This window comes from Talpa occidentalis, unplaced genomic scaffold, assembly GCF_014898055.3.
Source record: "Talpa occidentalis isolate TD23 unplaced genomic scaffold, MPIMG_talOcc4v2.1 talOcc4.9, whole genome shotgun sequence".
NCBI classification, from domain to species: domain Eukaryota; kingdom Metazoa; phylum Chordata; class Mammalia; order Eulipotyphla; family Talpidae; genus Talpa; species Talpa occidentalis.
The window spans coordinates 65,939,120-65,957,966 of NW_023605305.1; the positions used below are offsets into that span (position 1 = coordinate 65,939,120).

Consider the following 18,847-nt stretch of genomic DNA (forward strand, 5'->3'; position numbering starts at 1 on the left):
AGGTCTTAGGAAACAGTGCACAAGCACAACTCACGTGTAATTAGAGTAAGCACACAGGAGCCAAGTGTCAGATCTTACGAAAGATTTCCAAGCCATTGCATTGAGGCTTATGAGGGCTCACGTTTCCCATGGCAGAGGAACCATAGGCCGCCTGTCACCCCCGAGCACTGGAGCAGCCAGCCTCTTCCCCAGGCCGTGTTCTACCAGAAAGCCTGGCAGCAGTGTGTGAACTTGGAGTTCTGTGGGTGGAACTCAGCTGCTTGGGTCGAGTGACGTTTCCTTCACTGGAAGCCTAGTGTGTGAGAGGCCGTCCCTGTGAGCGCTCAGTGTCAGATCCACCACAGACATTTACTTCCCTGTATTCTTTCAACAGCCCAGCAGGTTCTAGTTGTAGTAGCCCCGTGTTTACAGATGAGGATGGCGAGGCTCAGAGAGGTGAAGTTGCTTGCAAGGAAAAGGACCAGCCATGATTTGAACTCAGGACAGTTTGACTCTGGGGCTGTGCTTCTGAAGCAGCTAGCCAGACTCATACCAAATCTGTCTGATTTCAGAACCCCGTATTCTTCCCTCTCACTTGACAACTTCCCTCTGCTCTAGAAGGTTCTATCTGCTGCCAGAGAGGAAACCCACACTGGGGTGTAGGGAGGAAGCCAGAGCCGTCAGGAGCTGATGCTGAGACTGGGCTCCAGGCAGGATTTTACGTTAAACCTCCTGCCTCGGAGTTAAGAATCTTCAAGAAGCAGACTGCTGGAGCCTAGGAAGGGGGGAATGGAAACAAGAGGAGGCAGTGGGGGCGGAAAGGGAAGGAGGGGGTGGAGAGGTGACTTCAGGCAACAATGCAGCCCCGTCATACAGCTCAGGAGAGAATGCATTTCCCTGTTCCCTCTAGCGTCAGAACCCGTGCTGCCTCAGTCCATTTCCCCCACAAATGCTTACTGAGTGCCTACTAAGCATTGTGCTGGGGTCTGGGGACATGGTGGGGTGCAAAACCTAAGTAGGTCCCTGCCCTCATAGAGGTTACATTCTGATTTGTGGGGGGCAGCCAAGAAACAGCAAAGTGTGCTTCAGGTGGTCATCGTGTTTGTATAAGGTGTTAGGAACAGGGGTCCCATCAGAGGGGGTGTCCCTCAGGCCTCTTGCAGGACCTGATTCTGAAGAACCATCATTTGCCCACCTAGAGAGCACACCTGCACAATCCCACCTCCACCCCTGCCCCTGCCCCCGCTTCATTTCCCAGGACCCACCCTTCATGCCTACCTCACCCTGTCCCCTTTGCTCTCCACAGGTTTGACATCTACAGGAAGGTGCCCAAGGACCTTACGCAGCCAACGTACACTGGGGCCATTAGTGAGTAGCCACCCTTCTGGCTGTTGCCCCTCCCCCACCTTGTGCAGAACAGCTGGGCCTGGAGGAAAGAATGAAAGACGGGAGTAGGAAGGAAATGATGGCCCTCTTGCCAGGCCCTTCATATGATTCCTCACTTTGTCTCTGTCCTCACCATAATCCTGCAAGGGGAAGGCGTTACCTAATTCTGGGAGGACATGCCAGACATCAATAGTAGCTGCCCCAGGGAGAGGAAGCAGGCTCAGGAGTGGGAGGGCGGCTGACTTTGCTCTTTATACCTTTCAGACCATTTGAGTTTTTGACATAAGCACGTCTTTACCCATCTAAAAAAAAAAAAATCATCTCACCTAGATTTTGGTTTCTAAATTCAACAAAAGGACTTGGGGCTCCTTGGAGGAATGGCTACATGTGGGGCTGAGACAGGAAGAGTACAGAACACTTTCTGGAACACTTTGTGCCAGAAAGCATAGAAAAAAGGATGGGGGCGTGTCAGCAGGACACAGGAGCCACCCTGAGAGAGACAAAGACCAACGCTGGGGAAACTTGAGTCACAAAAGGAATAATAGTATTATTGGCCTGGAGCCCAGAGAACTAAGAAAAAAGTCTACCCGTCTATACTGATAGAAATACATGGGGGAGAAGGGATGAATCTTCCTTCAGAAAAATTCCAGTTAATATATATGGATATGTCTTCTCCAGGAGCTTAATTCTCCTTCCTGGTGTGTGGGCTGGACCTAATGACTCATGTCAAGGAATAGAGAATGGAAGGGACAATAGTAACTTCACTGTGGAGAAACCCAGCGACAACTTAACCCAGTGACGGACATTAGTTAACCAACCAATGAGAAGCCCCGTGGATGCCACCACCCTCCAACAGGAGGTGACAAGAAGGGCACCTCACTTCCATGGGGTGGAAAATACCACAGCCCAGTGTCCTCATGAGAAGACATCAGATAACCCCCGTTATTTTTTAGATCGGGGGACATTCAGTGGGACACAGGACCAGCGCTCTGCAAAAATGGCAAGGTCTTCAAAAATCGAGGCATAATCACAGATTTGGGACCAAATACATGACAACAATAGAGCGTCCTGATAGAGTCTGGGAACAGAAAAAGGGCCTTAGCAGGGAAATTGGGGAAGTTGAAGAGTCTGGAGAGTTAACAGTGTCATACATGATTGTACAATGTTGACTGGTTCATTTTGACACACACACTGTGGTTATGTAAGGTGGGAGCATGAGGGACAGCCAGTGAAGGGTCCATGGGAACTCTGGACTATAGTTATAGTCCATTATTACACCACAATAAGATGTCTCCTCAAAACGAAACAAAAACCAAAAACGCCATGCAGACAGAAATACGTTATTCTCCTTTTCCAGGTGAGATAATGAGCTCCCTGGGTGAAGTGACTTATCTGAAGTTACATAGCTTGCGAAGGGTGGACCTCCCTGCACTTGCCTGGCCTCTCCAGAGCATCAGAGGTGTGGGAGAGGGAGGGACCCTGCCCACGGACTGTCCTCTGAGCAAAGTCCTGGGGCTGAAACATCAGAGTGGAGTCCATTGCTGCTCCCAGGGCAGGCCATTGTCAGGTAGGAGGTGACCTTGGGGATCCCTGCACCATAACAGGCCCTGCCCAGTTCTCCCTCCCTCCAGTGTGGCTCAGTGAAGCTGTGGGTGCCTTCTCCAGCCCTGGCTCTCTGCATCCCTGGGGAAGGGAACAGAGCAGCCAGGATAGAGAATGCAGGTCCTGCAAGCTCTGTCCCATCTGCGTGACCTTGGACAAGTCACTTCACCTCTCTGAGCATCCTGATGTGGGGATTAGGTGAGATTATGCCTGGCAAGCCTGGGATATGTGCTCAGTCATCAGCATGAACCACACTCCTCTTCTGCCTGAAATCCCACAGCCCATGATGATCTGTGACAACAGAAGCTGTGACACTTTGTGTCTTGATCCCCACAGAAAGAGTATTGAGGGGGCATGGAAGGAAAGGGGCTCTGGTTTGTCTGTTTGATTAGTTTATGAACTTGGCAAAAAAAATTCAAATGAAGCTTCCTGCCCCTTCCGACCACCAACAGCTCAAACCTCTTTTTCCCTGCCACCTCTCCCTTGTCAACTATGTTTAACAATCAGGTGTGTGTCCTAGAGTTTTTAAAAATTACATTCAAGCTTTGATATATTGTTGCTTTAAGCACTCATGGAGCATACCACACCCCAATCTCCCTGCCCTTTTCTCCACTGACATATAAAAGGCCACCACCTTTGCTCCAGCTGTGTCATTCCATTACCCCGTTTATGTGACCAGCCCCCTGCGGGTGGATGTCCCAATTGTAGTTCATTGCTATTATAGACGTAATAGCAATGTCTGCCCTTTTTTATGTCCTTGTGTGGTGTCCTTGTAAGGCAACGTCCCTAGAAGAGGAATGACTGTGTCATAGGGCATGTGCATTGTAAAATTAAGAAGGCAATGCTGAGTGACCATCTGGGGACAAGTTCTAATTGCACACCTGCCACAGTGTGTAAGACAGCCACATCTTGTCCACAACAGGAATGGTGTGAGGCTGGGGAAGCCTTTAGCTCCTGCATGATGAGTGAATATTTATTCACCAGGTCTAGGGGCCAGGCCTCGTGCTCAGTGCAGTGACCACACTGATGAACAGGGTTCAGTCTCTGTCTGAGGTACACACGTGTGGTCGAGCAGGCCAGGCAGATACAGACCATCTCATTGTGTCGTGATAAGTGCAACTCATCACTGCAGGAACTGGTGAGGCTGCTAAAGACTCAGGTCAGGATTTGAATTTTGCTCTTCTATTTAAGTGGCTGTGTGGCCTTGAACAAATTCCTTGGTTTCCTGGAATCTTGGGTTGAGTGCCCCGGTGCAGGCTGCACCAGGGTTCCCACTTGCCAGCCTTCTCCCGGGGTTACATTCCTATTCTAAAATGCCTGAGTCAGTTTCAGAAGTCTGAAGTCAGGAAGCCTTAGTGTCCTGCCCAAACATGGATTGAAAAATCTTCATCCAGCCTTCAGTTTCAGAAGGTCTTTCTGGTTGAAACATTTCCTATCTGCCTTCATGTCTTGCATTCATTCATTCAGTAATATTCATTTCACTCCTTCTCTGAGCCAGGCTCCGTGCTACTAGACCTGGCAGCCACAGTGGCATTGAGGCACTGGCCTCCTGGTCTGGGGGAAGAGGTGGAAGGAACTGGCACAGAAGCACGTGAGATCAGGACTCCTGGGCACTTGAGCAGACTCTGTGCTTATTGTCTGCTTGCTGGGGTGACCAGCTTTGACCTAAGGCTTGAACAAAGCACACAGGTTTCAGAAAGAGGCCTTTCCAGGCCTAACTAGCTTCCCGCTCTCTATCTGGGTGGAATTAGAACTTTGGGGTCCATTTGCAGGGTTGGGGTGTAGAAGGTAGTTGAAAGACTTGGACTCATCTAAGTCAGCCTTGACCTTCCCAAGCACCTCCTATTGTGTGCCTGTTCTTCATTAAAGCATCCAGTAGGCTGTTGGGGCTTCGCATGGAGGGGTGAAAATAATTCTGAAACATGGCTGTGTGGGACACTGATTAAAGAAGTTTCAAGATTCCAGGTGAGGGGTGTTTTGCCCCTCAGTGGGCGGCACTATAACTGCAATTGGCATGTCCATAGGGGAAGGGTGTGAGCTGGGAAATTTGGATTCATAGCTGACCTTCTGCAGTGGATGTGTTTAGCAGCAGAAGGGAATCCTCATTTGAAATTAATTTCTACTCCATAATGGCAAACCAAACAAGCATGGCCACTTGGTATAAACTGATGTGGCAACTGTTAAAAACAGATTGCTGGGTGAGCAAAGCACCGTGGGAAAGGAAGTATATATTGTGCTGCTTTTGCTTTGAGGAAAAGAAGGGTTTATATATCTACACTCATATATGTGAGGAAAGACACAGTAACGGTGGTGCCTCTGAGCAGGGGCTGTGGATCAGGAGGGAGACAGAGACTCACTCGGGATGCCTTTTTATACAGCTATTTTTCTTATTGTGTGCACTTGTTACCTCTTCCTGCCCCCCAAGTAAAACCCTTCAATGTTATCGATATAACTTTTTCAAAATTTTCAAGAAGGAGAAGTAATTCTAGTTTTCCCCACATTGACTGTGCTTTTGGAGGCTTGGCGGAGACTCTGGGGATGACCCTGCTCCACCTTCCACTTGGAGCCCGAGTTTATCGGGCACTGACTCTAGATCATACAGACTCCAGTCCTGTCCCCTGCCCCTGTCCAGTGTGGGTCCTGGACAGTCGTTCTTCTCCCTGAACACAGGCTCTTCTCCCTCTCTGGGGGGAGTATGAAATCCTGGGATATCTATTAAAGTTCACCCAATGGGGCACACAGTAGGCACCCAGCAAACACTGCTTCTCTTTCCTCTTCACCCAGGATGCATCTTTGACTGTTTGTTGATAGATTATAATAGTGATAGCCACGATGGTACCTAACTGGTTTCAGCCAGACTCTCAAGAATGTAGCAGGACCAGCAAGTGGAACTGGGAGCTTTTTTTCTTTGCAGGAAACCAAGGATTAACTATTTTATCAAAGCATCTTCCCCAAATCACCAGAGCCTCCAAGGCCTCCCTGATATAAGTCCTAGTAATGTGCTAATGCTTGAGCCATTATTTCCTACCAGGTACATTTCAAGGCCCAAATCTCTATGGTATGAATCCTCAGACCAGCTCCAGAAGCTGGTACTATTACTTTTGCCATTTTACAGATGAGCAAACTAATGCAAAGAGAGGTTAAGTAACTTATCCAGAGACACGTGGTAGGTGGAACCCAGGGAAAGAGAGGCCAGCTCTACCTGAGGTGGAGAGGGAAGCTTCCCATCAGAAGGGACATTTGAATTGAGTCTACACCTAGAAGGATGAGCGGGAGCTCACCATGCAGAGAGGATGACCAAGGAGGGAAGCTGAGGAAGGTCATTCCAGACAGAGGTATCATTTGCAGGGACAAAGGAACAGAAATAAGACAGATCCTTAGCAAACAGCATGTGGCTCCATGTGGCTGCGTGGTTGGATGTTGGAGGAGTACCAGAAAGTGAATCTGGAGATGAGTTGAGCCCAGATCCTGGGGTTACTTATTATGTCCTGTCCCAAGGAGTGACTCCAAGGTCCATGGGATGCAAATGCCAACATCATCAAGCAGACAAGAGAAATCTGAGCAAAGCAGGTCAACTCTGGGGCTGTGTTCTATGCTCTGTGCACTTCAGACCCATAGGGCCATTCTTCTCTTCCATAAAGAATTGCCCCTGCTCTTCAAGTGCAGCATTCAGTATATTCAATGTCTGATTTCTAATGGAAACATGGGCAGTGTTAACGGTACCCCAGGGGATAGTGATAAACAGCAGCAGACACTCAGAAGCTGCGAAGCAGGCGGGAGTGGTGGGACCTTTGGCAAAATGGTGAGCTCAGACCCCACAGGGAACAAGGGCTTGTGTGTTCTGGAGAAGCCAGAAATCTTCTGGACATTTTTTTTGTGAAATCTTCAGATTGTTCAACATTGGCTCCACTTTTTAAAGTATTTATCAGTTAAGGCCAACCATACATTTGTGGGAGCCTTTACTTTTGGCAAACCTCTGCATTAAAGAGCTTTCATAAAAGACAGATAGGCTGGTGCCCAGGAGGGTCTGCCCATGCAGTGGGCTGGGTCCAGGCAGGAAGGTCAAATAGAACCAAAAGTGGTCTTGCTCTCTGGGAGTGGGACTCTTTCATTTCAAAGCCAAGAGTATGGGAGGGGCTTTCCAGGGTTGGGAGGGGCTTTCCAGGGTCTGGAGGGCCATTGCCCCCTCCATCTAAGCAGCTTTTCTCTGAGGGCAGAGAAGGGAAAGAGAGTGCCTGAATTCCCACCATCAGTGCCTTAACTGTCTATTTCTGTGTCCCTTCCAGTCTCTATCTGCTGCTGCCTCTTCATCCTCTTCCTCTTCCTCTCGGAGCTCACCGGATTCATAACGACAGAAGTGTAAGTTCCATGCCCCCAAAGGAGCATCCCAGAACTTTCCAGAACTCAAGATGAAAAGAGGGAGGGAATTTCAAAAGGAGAGAAAAGGAGGATGGATGGATGGATGGATGGATGGATGGATGGATGGATGGATGGATGGATGGATGGATGGATGGATGAATGGATGGATAGATGGATAACTTGGCTAAGTGCTCGGCCAGTGCTAGAGTAATAGTACAGAGAAGCAAGAAAATAGGGAAAGTAGAGAGAGGCAGAAATTGAGTGTTTTCTAAGAAGTCTGAGACTTAATTTTTACTGTATAGAATTTTAAATTCTAGAAATTACAGGCACATGTAAGCTAAAACATTCGCTTTAGTGATTTTGCTACCAATTAACTCAGAGTTAATACTCCCTTTTCATTTTCGGTTGCTTTTCCATCAGTATTTTCAGTGTGTCCATTCTTTGTCATTAACTTTATGTTTTTACATTTCAAATTGAAGTATGACTTTGAGCACCAAGGGCTGCTGACATCACAAAAAGGAAAAATAATTAAAAACGAGGAGAGTACCCTGAACCTTCCAATCTGTAGCACCTGTCCCATCGTGTTTGTGAAAAGGGCTTTAAAGTTAGAGCCTAAGTGAACGTGACTTTGTGACAGCCAAAAAGAAAAGTTTGGTCCCGTACTGTTGGGGGCCCTCCCCGGTCCCTGGTGAACAGCCGTCATCTGCTCATCTTTGCCGTTCCTTTGTTTGACCAGTGGGCTTTTTTCCTCTGAATCATCACAGGGTCATTTGATGTTAAAGCTGGGAGAATTCAGAGAAACGAGAGCCACTTCCTACTGAAGGGGGGCGAGGCCGCTGACATCAGAGCCTGGCCCTCCGCGGCACCCCCTTCCCTTTCCTCAGGCCCACACTCCGGCAGTGTGGGCTTCCTGGCAGTAGCTGACGCAGAGTGAATCCATCCCTGATTCCTAGAATCATCTGAGCCCAGGGCAACCCAGTGAATACGCTGGGGTGTGTAACTAGAATGCCATTGGAATTATTCAGTCACGGCCTCATCGGACACCCCTCTGAGATGAAACTAGAGCCAGGAGCTTCCTGCCTTTGCCACCGCCCCAAGGCTTCCAAGCCTCTTCATTTCTGTGTTTACAACCCCCAAAGTCATCTCCGGGCTTGGCCACCTACTCCTGTATTCAACACTGGAATTTTCTTTTTCACTCATGGAATTTCTTGGTTTCCTTTGCTCTTCTCTCAGCCACAAGGCAATAGGAAACTAAAAACATAGCTGCTTAGCCCAAGATGGGCCTAGCGGTTATATAAACATTAATATAGGACACATATAATCTTCAAAAAGCCCTGGAATGTAGTAGTCTCCTCTTTAAGAAGAGGAAACTGAGGCAAAGAGAGGCATGGGGTCACATTCATGCAGTTAAGAGATGGCTCCTGAGGTCTGCTGTCCTAGCATCTCGTTCATTTGTTTCTTGGATGTAGCTTCCTATGTCCATTGGTACAAGAGAGTTTGCCTTCCCTGTCCCTCTGATCCTGTTGTTAACCCTGCTGATACCGGGTTAACATTGCTGGTGCGGGGGGTATCATGGCACAGTGGTGGAAGAGAGCCCTGGGCAAGGCATCAGGAGGCCCAGACCCAAGACCAGCCCTCTGCTGGATTACTGCTTTGCTCTGTGATCCCGGGCAAGTTGCCAAACTTCTCTGGCTCTCAGTATTGCCAACCAAACAAGGGAGAGGGAGGGCAGATCAAAATCAAAACTCTCTTCTAGGTCTGGGAAGCTTGATCACTAAAAGACATGATTCCCTGACTACTCAAGGGTCACAGAAGGGACTTCGAGCCCCCCTCAACCCCCAGCCCATAATGGGGATCTCCCTCAGAGTCCAGTGTCTCCCTGCCCTGTGCACATTTGAGCCATTGGGCTTCTCAGTTGTCACTGGGAAAGGTAGGTAGAACGGCAAGAGATTGGGCCCCGCTGGCATTATAAAAGACTACTGTGTGCCAGGCTCCTCCTCTGGGCTGCACCCCCTTCCCTGGGAGAGATGCTGCTGTGCAGGCTCCAAATTTTCTGAGCAAGTTGAGAAGGGTACACATGTGTACCCCTGCAACTAGGCAGCCCCAGCAGTGTCCCAAGTACTAGCAAGTGCAAAGGCCCCAAGACAGGAATTATCTGGTATGTATATGAAAAGCACCTAGCAAGTTGGTGTGGCTAGAGCCAAGTGAGCTATCAGGAAAAGGTAGAATCGAGTCTGGCTAGGCCAGTACTCTACAGTATATTAATCAGAACCCTCCTTGGTTCGGAGACCCCAAAGTCAGGAACGGAGTATGCCTTACTGCTATGTCGTTCCACGCTCAGAGAAGCAATAGACACATTAATGTATTAATTAGGGAGAAGGGCTCTGAGTTTAAAAAAAAAAAACAAAGCAGGGGAAGAGAGAAAGTCAGTGGTATTTTGTGAGGCTTAAAACAAGTTTGTTTTCCTGCAAGGTACTTAACATAGCACCTAATGTACTTTAATATCACTAGATCTTATCTTTTCATGCATTTCATACTCATTTCCCAGCTAACACTACAAAGGCTGTAAGGCAGCTCAGCACCTGGCTTGTGATAAGGGCTCCTTGAGTGTTAATTTCCTTGTCCTCTCCCTTGAGCTAAACCTGACCTCCTATGACATTGTGGGGCAGCTTATTAAACCTTAGTCAGCAGGGCAAATGAGGGGAGGGGGGCGGAGGGGGAGGTGGCGCTGAAGCAGTGGGCCCAGGCAGGTAGGTCTGGACGTCATTAGAGCTTGTGACCTGAGCAGGTCACACACACCTGCCATGTGCCTGTAGTGCCCCGAAAGCCACTCCAGCAGGCTTGGACAGCTCCCTGTTTCCGTTTACCCAGGGCAGGGCTCCTTCCTTTCCCAAGAGCACAGCTTGTTCCCGCTGCTCTGCCCCCTCCTCTTCTCCAGGCTTTTCCCAGCTCCTGGGAGCATCGTGGACACTCTGGTCCCTCACAGTCCTAATGGAGTGTTTGCCTGGCATCCAGCCCCATGCTCAGTAAGCACTTCTCCCTTTGGTGTGAATGCCTGGAGGAAGGGTGGGGAGGCAAAGATGAGAAAAGAGGCCTGTGCAGAGCCCAGGGCAGAGCTCCATCTGCTACCATGTAGTGACCCTAACACCCCCACTCTGCTGCCATGTGACCCTGATGCAGGAGTGGGACTGCACAGGAAAATCCAGCTGAAAAAGCATAGCTTTTTCGGGGTCTCCGAAGAAGCTTCTCTGACCCTAGGGAAGCCCTCACACTTCAGGAAGAACCCAAGGTCACAGCTCACCCTCCCTGGCAGTTTATTGACCACAGCAGGTGAGACCCCCCCCCCGCCCGCCCCTGGAGATTACAACCCTGGAAATGAGGTCACTGCTGATTGGGTCAGCGCAGCGCCACACCGGCCTGTGGTTGTCAGTGATTTCAGATGTTGTTCTACCCAGCCTGGTGGGGAGGGAGGCCTATTGGCTTGGATGGTTGGACTCCAACCTGGGCTCTGGACAGGCCATTAATTATCCTTGGAAGAGTGGCCCACAGAGTGCTCAGAGGCTCTCTGTTTCCAGGAGAGCAGCCCCCCTCCTTGGAGAATTCAGCAGCAGAACATTCTAGCCTTTCACTTCCCTAGCACTGGCTGCTCTTAATTAGTAACCTGATGAGGATTTCTAATAAGAAAATATAGTAGCTAGAACTATCCATTGATAATTGGTAGCGTAAAGCAACATGTTATAGTTTCCAGTCGTGGTTCATAGTAAGCAACCAGGAGCTAGCTTCCCCCACCCCTCCCATCCTGGGCAGCACTGATCACTTATCACTTATTTGTCACAAAACCCCTTGGTAGATCTACTCATAGTGCTGGCCCCTCTTTATGACTGGGGAAAGTGAGGCACCATGCAGTTAACACCATAACAAGGTTACTAAGTGGTGGAACCAGAGCCAGAACCCAGATCTGTCTGAGCCGGGAGCTGACTTGGCAGCCCACCCTGCCACACTACCCTTATGCCTGGGGCATTTTGGAGCCCCAAGCACCTGGGAGCTGCTCCTTTTTAGTCAGAATAGTTGATGGGGAAACTTAGATGCAGCCTTCCAGGGTGAGGTGACTGAGCAGGCATGCGTCTCTAGGAAGCCATTGCCCACCCAGGGGGAGCGTGGAGGTCACCTTGAACCCACCTCAGGCCAAGTGGGGAGGCCGGTAACTTAAGAAGGGGGCGGGGGTAGATGTCTCCTTTGAGCCCATGTTGCCCACCTGAGGCCCGGATAGTGAGGCAGGGTCTGTTAGAAGAGCCACGGTTGTCCCGTGAAGGTGCAGCGGAAGGCCCAGAGGTTTCTGGGCAGAGTGACAGGTCGGGCTCTGCCGACCTTCATGTCAGGCATGAAGATAAGTTTGGGGCATTGAGGAGGCTGGGCCATGGCCCAAGGTAGAGGGGCTGAGGTTGTCCTCGGGCGATGGCTGTAGGGATGGGGGCAGGACTAGGTGGCTGCAAAGGGATGATTTGGGGACATCCTCCTAGCAGGCAATAAACACCCTTGCTTATACCTGGAATGGTCAGGATTAAAAACTCAAGGTCCCTGAGTGCTGGCTTGTATAACTCTGTTCCTCCCACCCAACTCCCACCCTAAACCCTTGCTGGAAGCCCCACTGCTGTGTAAGTTTCCATTAAATCAGATTATTAAGCATGGAGGTCAGCGACTTTGGGCAGGAATCTGAACTATTCAAGTGCTCTTCTAAAAGCAAATAAAATTGTTTTCCATAGATGTCATCGGCCTCACGCCTCAGTCTAGAATTTCAAGGCCCTCCCTTACATTCCACCTACATTCCCCCCACCTAAACCTCCCCTGTCCCTTTCTTTCTCTCTCCCTACATGGCCACTGCTTATGGACCCCCACGCAATCCAGCCCCACTCCCTGACAGAGACTGACATCCCCACCAGCACACATCACTCACCTCCCCCGTTTGTTCCACACTTGTGAACACGCACTCTGTGCTGCGGCTCAGGGAGACCTCATCCTGGGGGGGCATGTCAGATGCTAAGACCTACTGGGTTGTGGCTGGGGGGGTGATGGTGGAAGCTTGGGGGCTAAAAGGGAATGGACCCCCTGAGTACACCCATGTCCTTTAGGTACTTGGGCCATGGATGGGGTGGGCTAGCCACCTGAAAATTACCAAATGGCCTCTGCATCACAGGTCTTCTCCAGGGCCATGTACCCTCAGTTTTTTCTTGGCTGCCATCCCATTCCATGTCAGGCAGGGAAAAGAGTGGTGCTCTGAGCTCAGGCAGCTCTGGGTTAGATCCTGCCACTCCTCTTCTTGGCCATGAGATCTTGGCCAACCTTTGAAAAATGAGATCTCAGAACCTGGTTTCATCTGTGGGAAGAGACCAGTAACCCACTAAACACTGGCTTGCTAGAATACTAAATGAGTTGCTACATATGACAGCCCCAGCCTGCATCTGGGTGCTCAGAATAGGGACCTCCCCTTTGACTTGTTACAAGCAAGGCCAGCATTTCCGGGAGCCCAGCACCCACTCAGAGCTGTGTTGAGTGCCTTACAAACATCCATTCTCACCACATGCTAGGAGGGGGTCCTTGTGATTATCATCTCAATAAACATTGATATTAGTTAATAATAACAATGAAAGCAACATGTTTATTGAGCACTTACCATCTATGGAGAATGCACCCAGTTTGTGATTGTCCCCATTTTACCTCTGGGGAAACTGAGGCTGGTGAAGGTGAAACCTCTTGCCCAAGTTCAACCAACTACTAGGTGACAGAGCCAGGATTTGAATTCTGGCAGCTCAAGCTTCCACCTGATTCCTTACTCTCTTGAAGCGAGAGGGGCTCTGGTGGGCCTGTGAGAGGGCTAACACTCTCCCTGCCCAGGGCAGCCTGCATCCTTAGCCATTTCTGCTCCTCTTTCTCTTTCCCTCCCTCCCCCTTTCCCTTCTTTTTTTCACTTTCCTCCTTTTTTTTTTTTGCCAGGATGCATGGGAACTCTATAGATGTATAGGAGCTTATACCATATGATTGCTATGACTTGTCCAAAAGAACTCTGTTAGTCATAGATATTCAGTTTGACTAGCTCTTACAAAAGGAGAATCTTACCGGATTGCTGGCTGCATACAGATGCCTGGATGGGGAACCCCAGAAGTCTTCTGTGTTCTTCCTTCCCCACCATAATTTTTTTCCTCCTCTTTGGAAATTCTTTACCCAAACCAATGTTTCGGCCATGCTGCTTACTTCCAGTTAATGTAAATACCATGTGGCAGGACACCAGTAGGGCCAGCCACACCAGCTAGTAGTGACCCAGGGCAGGTGGTGTGACTTCTTTCTATGGAAAAGTGTTTTGCCCTCAAGATACCCACGGTTTGATTTTTTTATCTGCTAAGCAAGCAAGCTAGCTTTGCTAAGCAGATTGCAGTTAGAACTTTAAATCTTTGTATATTTATTTTCTTTGTTTTTGTTGAGTCTCATCAGCTCTTTGTAGATTTTTGTGATCAGTCCTTTATCATTAGTGTTGTGTGCGAAAATTTTCTCCCAGTTGGTGGGGTTTCTCTTTGTTTTGGTTATTGTCTCTTTTGCTGTGCAGAAGCTCTTTAATTTGATATAGTCCCAGCTGTTTATCTTTGCCTTCACTATCACTGCTTTGGGTGATGTGTCTGTAAAGATGTCTTTGAGGTACATGTCATCTAGTGTTTTGCCTGTATTTACTTCTATGTCTTTTATGGGTTCAGGTCTTATGTCTAGGTCTTTAATCCATTTGAGTTGGTTTTTGTATATGGTGTGAGGTAGTAGTCAAGTTTCATTCTTTTGTATGTAGTAGCCCAGTTTTCCCAGCACCATTTATTGAACAAACATTCTTTGCTCCAGTGCATATTCTTTGCTCCTTTGTCAACGATTAGTTGACCATTAGTCTGTGGGTTTATTTCTGGGTTTTCTATTCAGTTCCATTGGTCCGTGTGTCTGTTCTGGTTCCAATGCCATGCAGTTTTGATTATTATGGCTTTGTAATATAGTTTGAAATCTGGGCAAGTGATGCCTCCATTCCCTTCTTTTTTATTTCAGGAGGGTTTTGGCTATTCGGGGTTTTTGGTGGCTCCATATGAGTTTCATCAATATTTTTTCTATTTCTTTGAAGAATGACATTGAAATTTTAATTGGAATAGCATTGAATCTGTAGATTACTTTTGGGAGGATGGCCATTTTGATAATGTTAATTCTTCCAATCCATGAGCAGGGGATGTCTTTCCATTTCTTTGTGTCTACTTCTATTTCTTTTAACAGTGTTTTATAGTTTTTTTTTGTATAGGTCCTTTACTTCTTTTGTTAGGTTTATTCCCAAGTATTTGATTTTTTTTTTGTTTCAGTAATAAAAGGAATGGTTTTCTTGATTTCTTCTTCTTCAGATTTATTGTTTGTGTATAGGAAGGCTACTGATTTTTGTGCATTGATTTTGTATCTTACCATTTAAATGGGCAGAAGAGCTAAAAAGAAACTTCTCCAAAGAGGAAATACAAATGACCAACAGGCATATGAAAAAATGTTCAACATCACTTGCAATCAGGGAAATGCAAATCAAAACTACAATGAGATACCATCTCACACCAGTGAGAATGGCACATATTAAAAAAACTAGCAACAACAAATGTTGGCGAGGTTGTCCTGCACTGCTGGTGGGAGTGCAAACTGGTCCAACCACTATGGAAAGCTGTGTGGAGATTCCTCAACCTACTAAAGATAGAGCTTCCATATAATCCAGCAATTCCACTCCTAGGTATTTACCCAAAGGACACAGAAACATCAATTCCAAAGAGCACCTGCACCCCTATGTTTATAGCAGCACTCTTTACAATAGCTAAGCTTTGGAAACAACCCAAATGCCCAAAAATAGATGACTGGATCAAGAAGATGTGGTACATATACACTTACTCAGCAATCAAAAAAGATAAACACATGCAGTTTGCAGTAGCATGGATGGAGCTGGAAGGGATCATGCTCAGCGAAATAAGCCAGCAAGAAAAAGAAAAATACTGGATGGTCTCACTCATAGCAGGAATCTAGAATACCTAAATAAGGGACCAGGAAAAAGAATAACTATAAGAAAGAATAAATCAAAATCAACAAACAATAATGAACCAGAGACATACTATGAGGGGGCGGGGAAAGGAGGGTTTGGGGTCAAAATAAGGGGGTTGCAATTGTATGGGGAATATAAAAATAAAATTAAAAATATATATAAAAGATAAAAAAATAAAAATAAATAAATCTTCGTATATTTAAAAGATACCCTTGGCCCTTAGTGTCAGATCCCTCTCTTCAGATTTCCACATAGACTGCCCAGCCCAGCCGCTCTGTGAGGTTGGTTCATCATTTTAGACACCCCAGGAGTCACAGGAAAGTGTACAGACAGAAAGAGGCCTCATTCAAGGCAGGGATGGGGAGCAGGAGATCTTTGAGGGGTCATGGGTTTTGCTTCTCAGATCCATAGCAAGTTCTAGTAGCTTTGACTTAGAACTTCTTTGCCTTATTTTTTTCCCCTCTTTTTTTCTTCAAACTGTCAAAGTAATTTTGGTTGCCCGCCTGTGCATGGGTATGATGAGGTCAGCCATGCAGAACTTTGGAGTTCCTGAATTTCAATGGTTTGGATGAAGAATTGAATCTGAGGGGAAAAGTTAGATTTTTACTTGCCTTCTTTTTAGTTCAGATCTATGACTTGCAAACCTTCCATAGGGAAGGTTCCCTGTGCCCCCTCACCCCCCGCCCACACACAAACCTCTGTTCTGACTTCTTGATCATAGATTCATTCTTTCTCTTCAAACTTCCTAGAAACCTTCCCCTGTTTTACAGTCAAGGACCTGAGTCACAGAGAGGTAAAGTAACTTGCCCCAGGCCCCCCATCTTCAAGGTGGCAGAGGAAGGAGGCAATCCCACACCCTTTTGCTGCTGCCCCATGGGTCCTCTCATCACCATCATAGTGGCAGGAGAAGTCAGGCCCTGGGGAGTCCCCAAACAGCAGTTAATGTACAAAAAGCCTTTATTTTCTGCCAGGTGGTCTGATTTCTCAATGGCTGTGGGTGGGCCTTTTAAAATCAGCTCACCCCAGCCAATAAAGCTAGCTTCCTTGTGCAGCCACCTGCAGGAGGCAGCTGCGGGTGGGTTTGCATTGCTGGTTGAAGGTAGCAGGATGCCAGCAGTTCTGGAACATTTGCCTTGGACATGGAAGGTGACATGGAGCCAGCGGCACATGTGTCTGCCCAGGGCCCTTCAGGAAGGCACGGGAGCACTTGGTTCTGGCCTTACATAACCAGACTGACCCCCAGTTCCATAGGCCAGTGTGTTTCCATCCCTCCCCTCCCTTTTGTCCTTTGTCCTTGGTACTTGAGCCCCAGAGAGGCCTCCAGGGTAAGCTCACCAGGCACCACACCTGAGACTCACCCTGCTCTTGGCTGAGGTCATCTCCAGAGGATTACCTGGGGATGACATCATCCCACAATCCCTCAGTAATGAGCAGAGGCCCGGCCTTCCCAGGTAGGGAAGGTGAGTTGCCTCAAGGGAAAGTCATTCAACTGGAAAGGGGACACCAGGATCTTGCCCTTTGGTGACCATGCTGTTAATCACCCAGCAGTGTCATTATTCAACAGCCCTCTGGAGTTGCAAATTAGAGCAGGGATTGAATTTGATTGCTGGTGGCTAAGAAGGAGCACGTATCTGTGAAGAAGTCGACCCTCCATCGAAGACTGTGGTCTTGCTCTTCTGCCACTGGCTCATTTGTTCTTTTTTTTTTTTTTTAAAGATTTATTTTTATTTATACAAAACACTGGTACACACTGCCAACATTATTCTCAATGTTGAAAAGCTGAACGCCTTTCCTTTAAGATCAGGAACAAGACAAGAATGTCTTCTCTCACCACTGCTCTTCAATATAATACTGGAGGTCCTAGCCAGAGCAATAAGACAAGAGAAAGACATACAAGGAATCCAGATAGGGAAAGAAGAAGTAAAACTATCACTATTTGCAGACAATATGATAATATACATAGAGAACCCTAAAAACTCCACAGAAAAACTACTCAAAATAATCAATCAGTTCAGTAAAGTATCAGGATACAAAATCAACACACAAAAATCAGTAGCCTTCCTATACACAAACAGTCAATTGGAAGAAGAAATAAAAAAAAAAATCCCTTTTATAATTGAAACCAAAAAAAAAAAATGAAATACTTGGGAATAAACCTAACAAAAGAGGTGAAAGACCTAGGGCCTCCCCGGTGGCGCAGCGGTTGAGCACTGGGTTGCAAAGCTGGCCACGGTCTCTGCGGCGCCGGTTCGATCCCCGGCTGCTCCCCAGCCACCGGAGGAGGGTCCCACATGGCGCTCAGACCTCTCCTGCCGCCCGCTGCTCCCCTCAGCAGTGTACCTCGGTCCTTCTGCCTGCTCTGCTCCCCGCTCTGGCTCTGGTGAATTCTCTCACCCTCCCGCGCTTCTGACTGTACCCAGTGCATGTATAAACAAAAAACAAACAAACAAATAAATAAATAAAACATGCCTCTATAAAAAAAAAAAAAAAAAAAGACCTATGCAAAGAAAATTATAAAGCACTGTTAGAAGAAATTGAAGAAGACACAAAGAAATGGAAAGACATCCCCTGCTCATGGATTGAAAGAATCAACATTATTAAAATGGCCATCCTCCCAAAAGCAATGTACAGATTCAATGCTATTCCAATAAAAATCCCAATGACATTCTTCAAAGAAATAGAACAAATACTGATGAAATTCATATGGAACCACAAAAACCATGAATAGCTAAAGCCCTACTGATGAAAACAAAGGAGAAAGGAGGTATCACACTTCCAAACTTCAAGCTATACTACAAAGCCATAATAATTAAAACAGTTTGGTATTGGAACAAAAACAGACACACAGACCAATGGACTGAATAGAGAACCCTGAAATAAAGCTGCACTTATATGAACAACTAATCTTTGACAAAGGAGCAAAGAATATGCAGTGGAACATGGACAGCTTGTTCAATAAATGGTGTTGGGAAAACTGGACCTCCACATGCAAAAAAAAAAAAAAAAAAAAAAAAAACTAGACCACTACCTCTCACCGTGTACAAAATTCAACTCAAAATGGATAAAAGAACTGGACATAAGACCTGAAACCATAAAATATATAGAAGAAAATATAGTTAAAACACTATAAGATATACATCTCAAAACATCTTTAGGGCCTCCCCGGTGGCGCAGTGGTTGAGCGCTGGGTTGCGAAGCTGCCCGCAGCCTCCGCGGCTCCGGTTCGATCCCCGGCTGCTCCCCGGCCACTGGAGGAGGGTCCCACATGGCGTGCAGACCTCTCCTGCCGCCTGCTGCTCCCCTCAGCAGTGTACTTCGGTCCTTCTGCCTGCTCTGCTCCCCGCTCTGGCTCTGGTGAATTCTCTCACCCTCCCGCGCTTCTGACTGTACCCAGTGCATGTATAAACAAAAACAAACAAAACAAAAACAAACAAA

At 47.4% G+C, this 18,847-nt stretch overlaps 1 protein-coding gene across 1 annotated transcript in view; it reads left to right on the plus strand.

Annotated features, from left to right (window-relative positions):
* ERGIC1 (endoplasmic reticulum-golgi intermediate compartment 1) overlaps positions 1–18,847 on the plus strand; it is a 110,489-nt gene that overhangs the window by 48,820 nt on the left and 42,822 nt on the right. The window contains exons 2-3 of the mRNA XM_054691622.1: positions 1,286–1,347; positions 7,254–7,326. Of these exons, the coding sequence (XP_054547597.1) occupies positions 1,286–1,347; positions 7,254–7,326 (135 nt within the window). The remainder of the gene's footprint in view (positions 1–1,285; positions 1,348–7,253; positions 7,327–18,847) is intronic.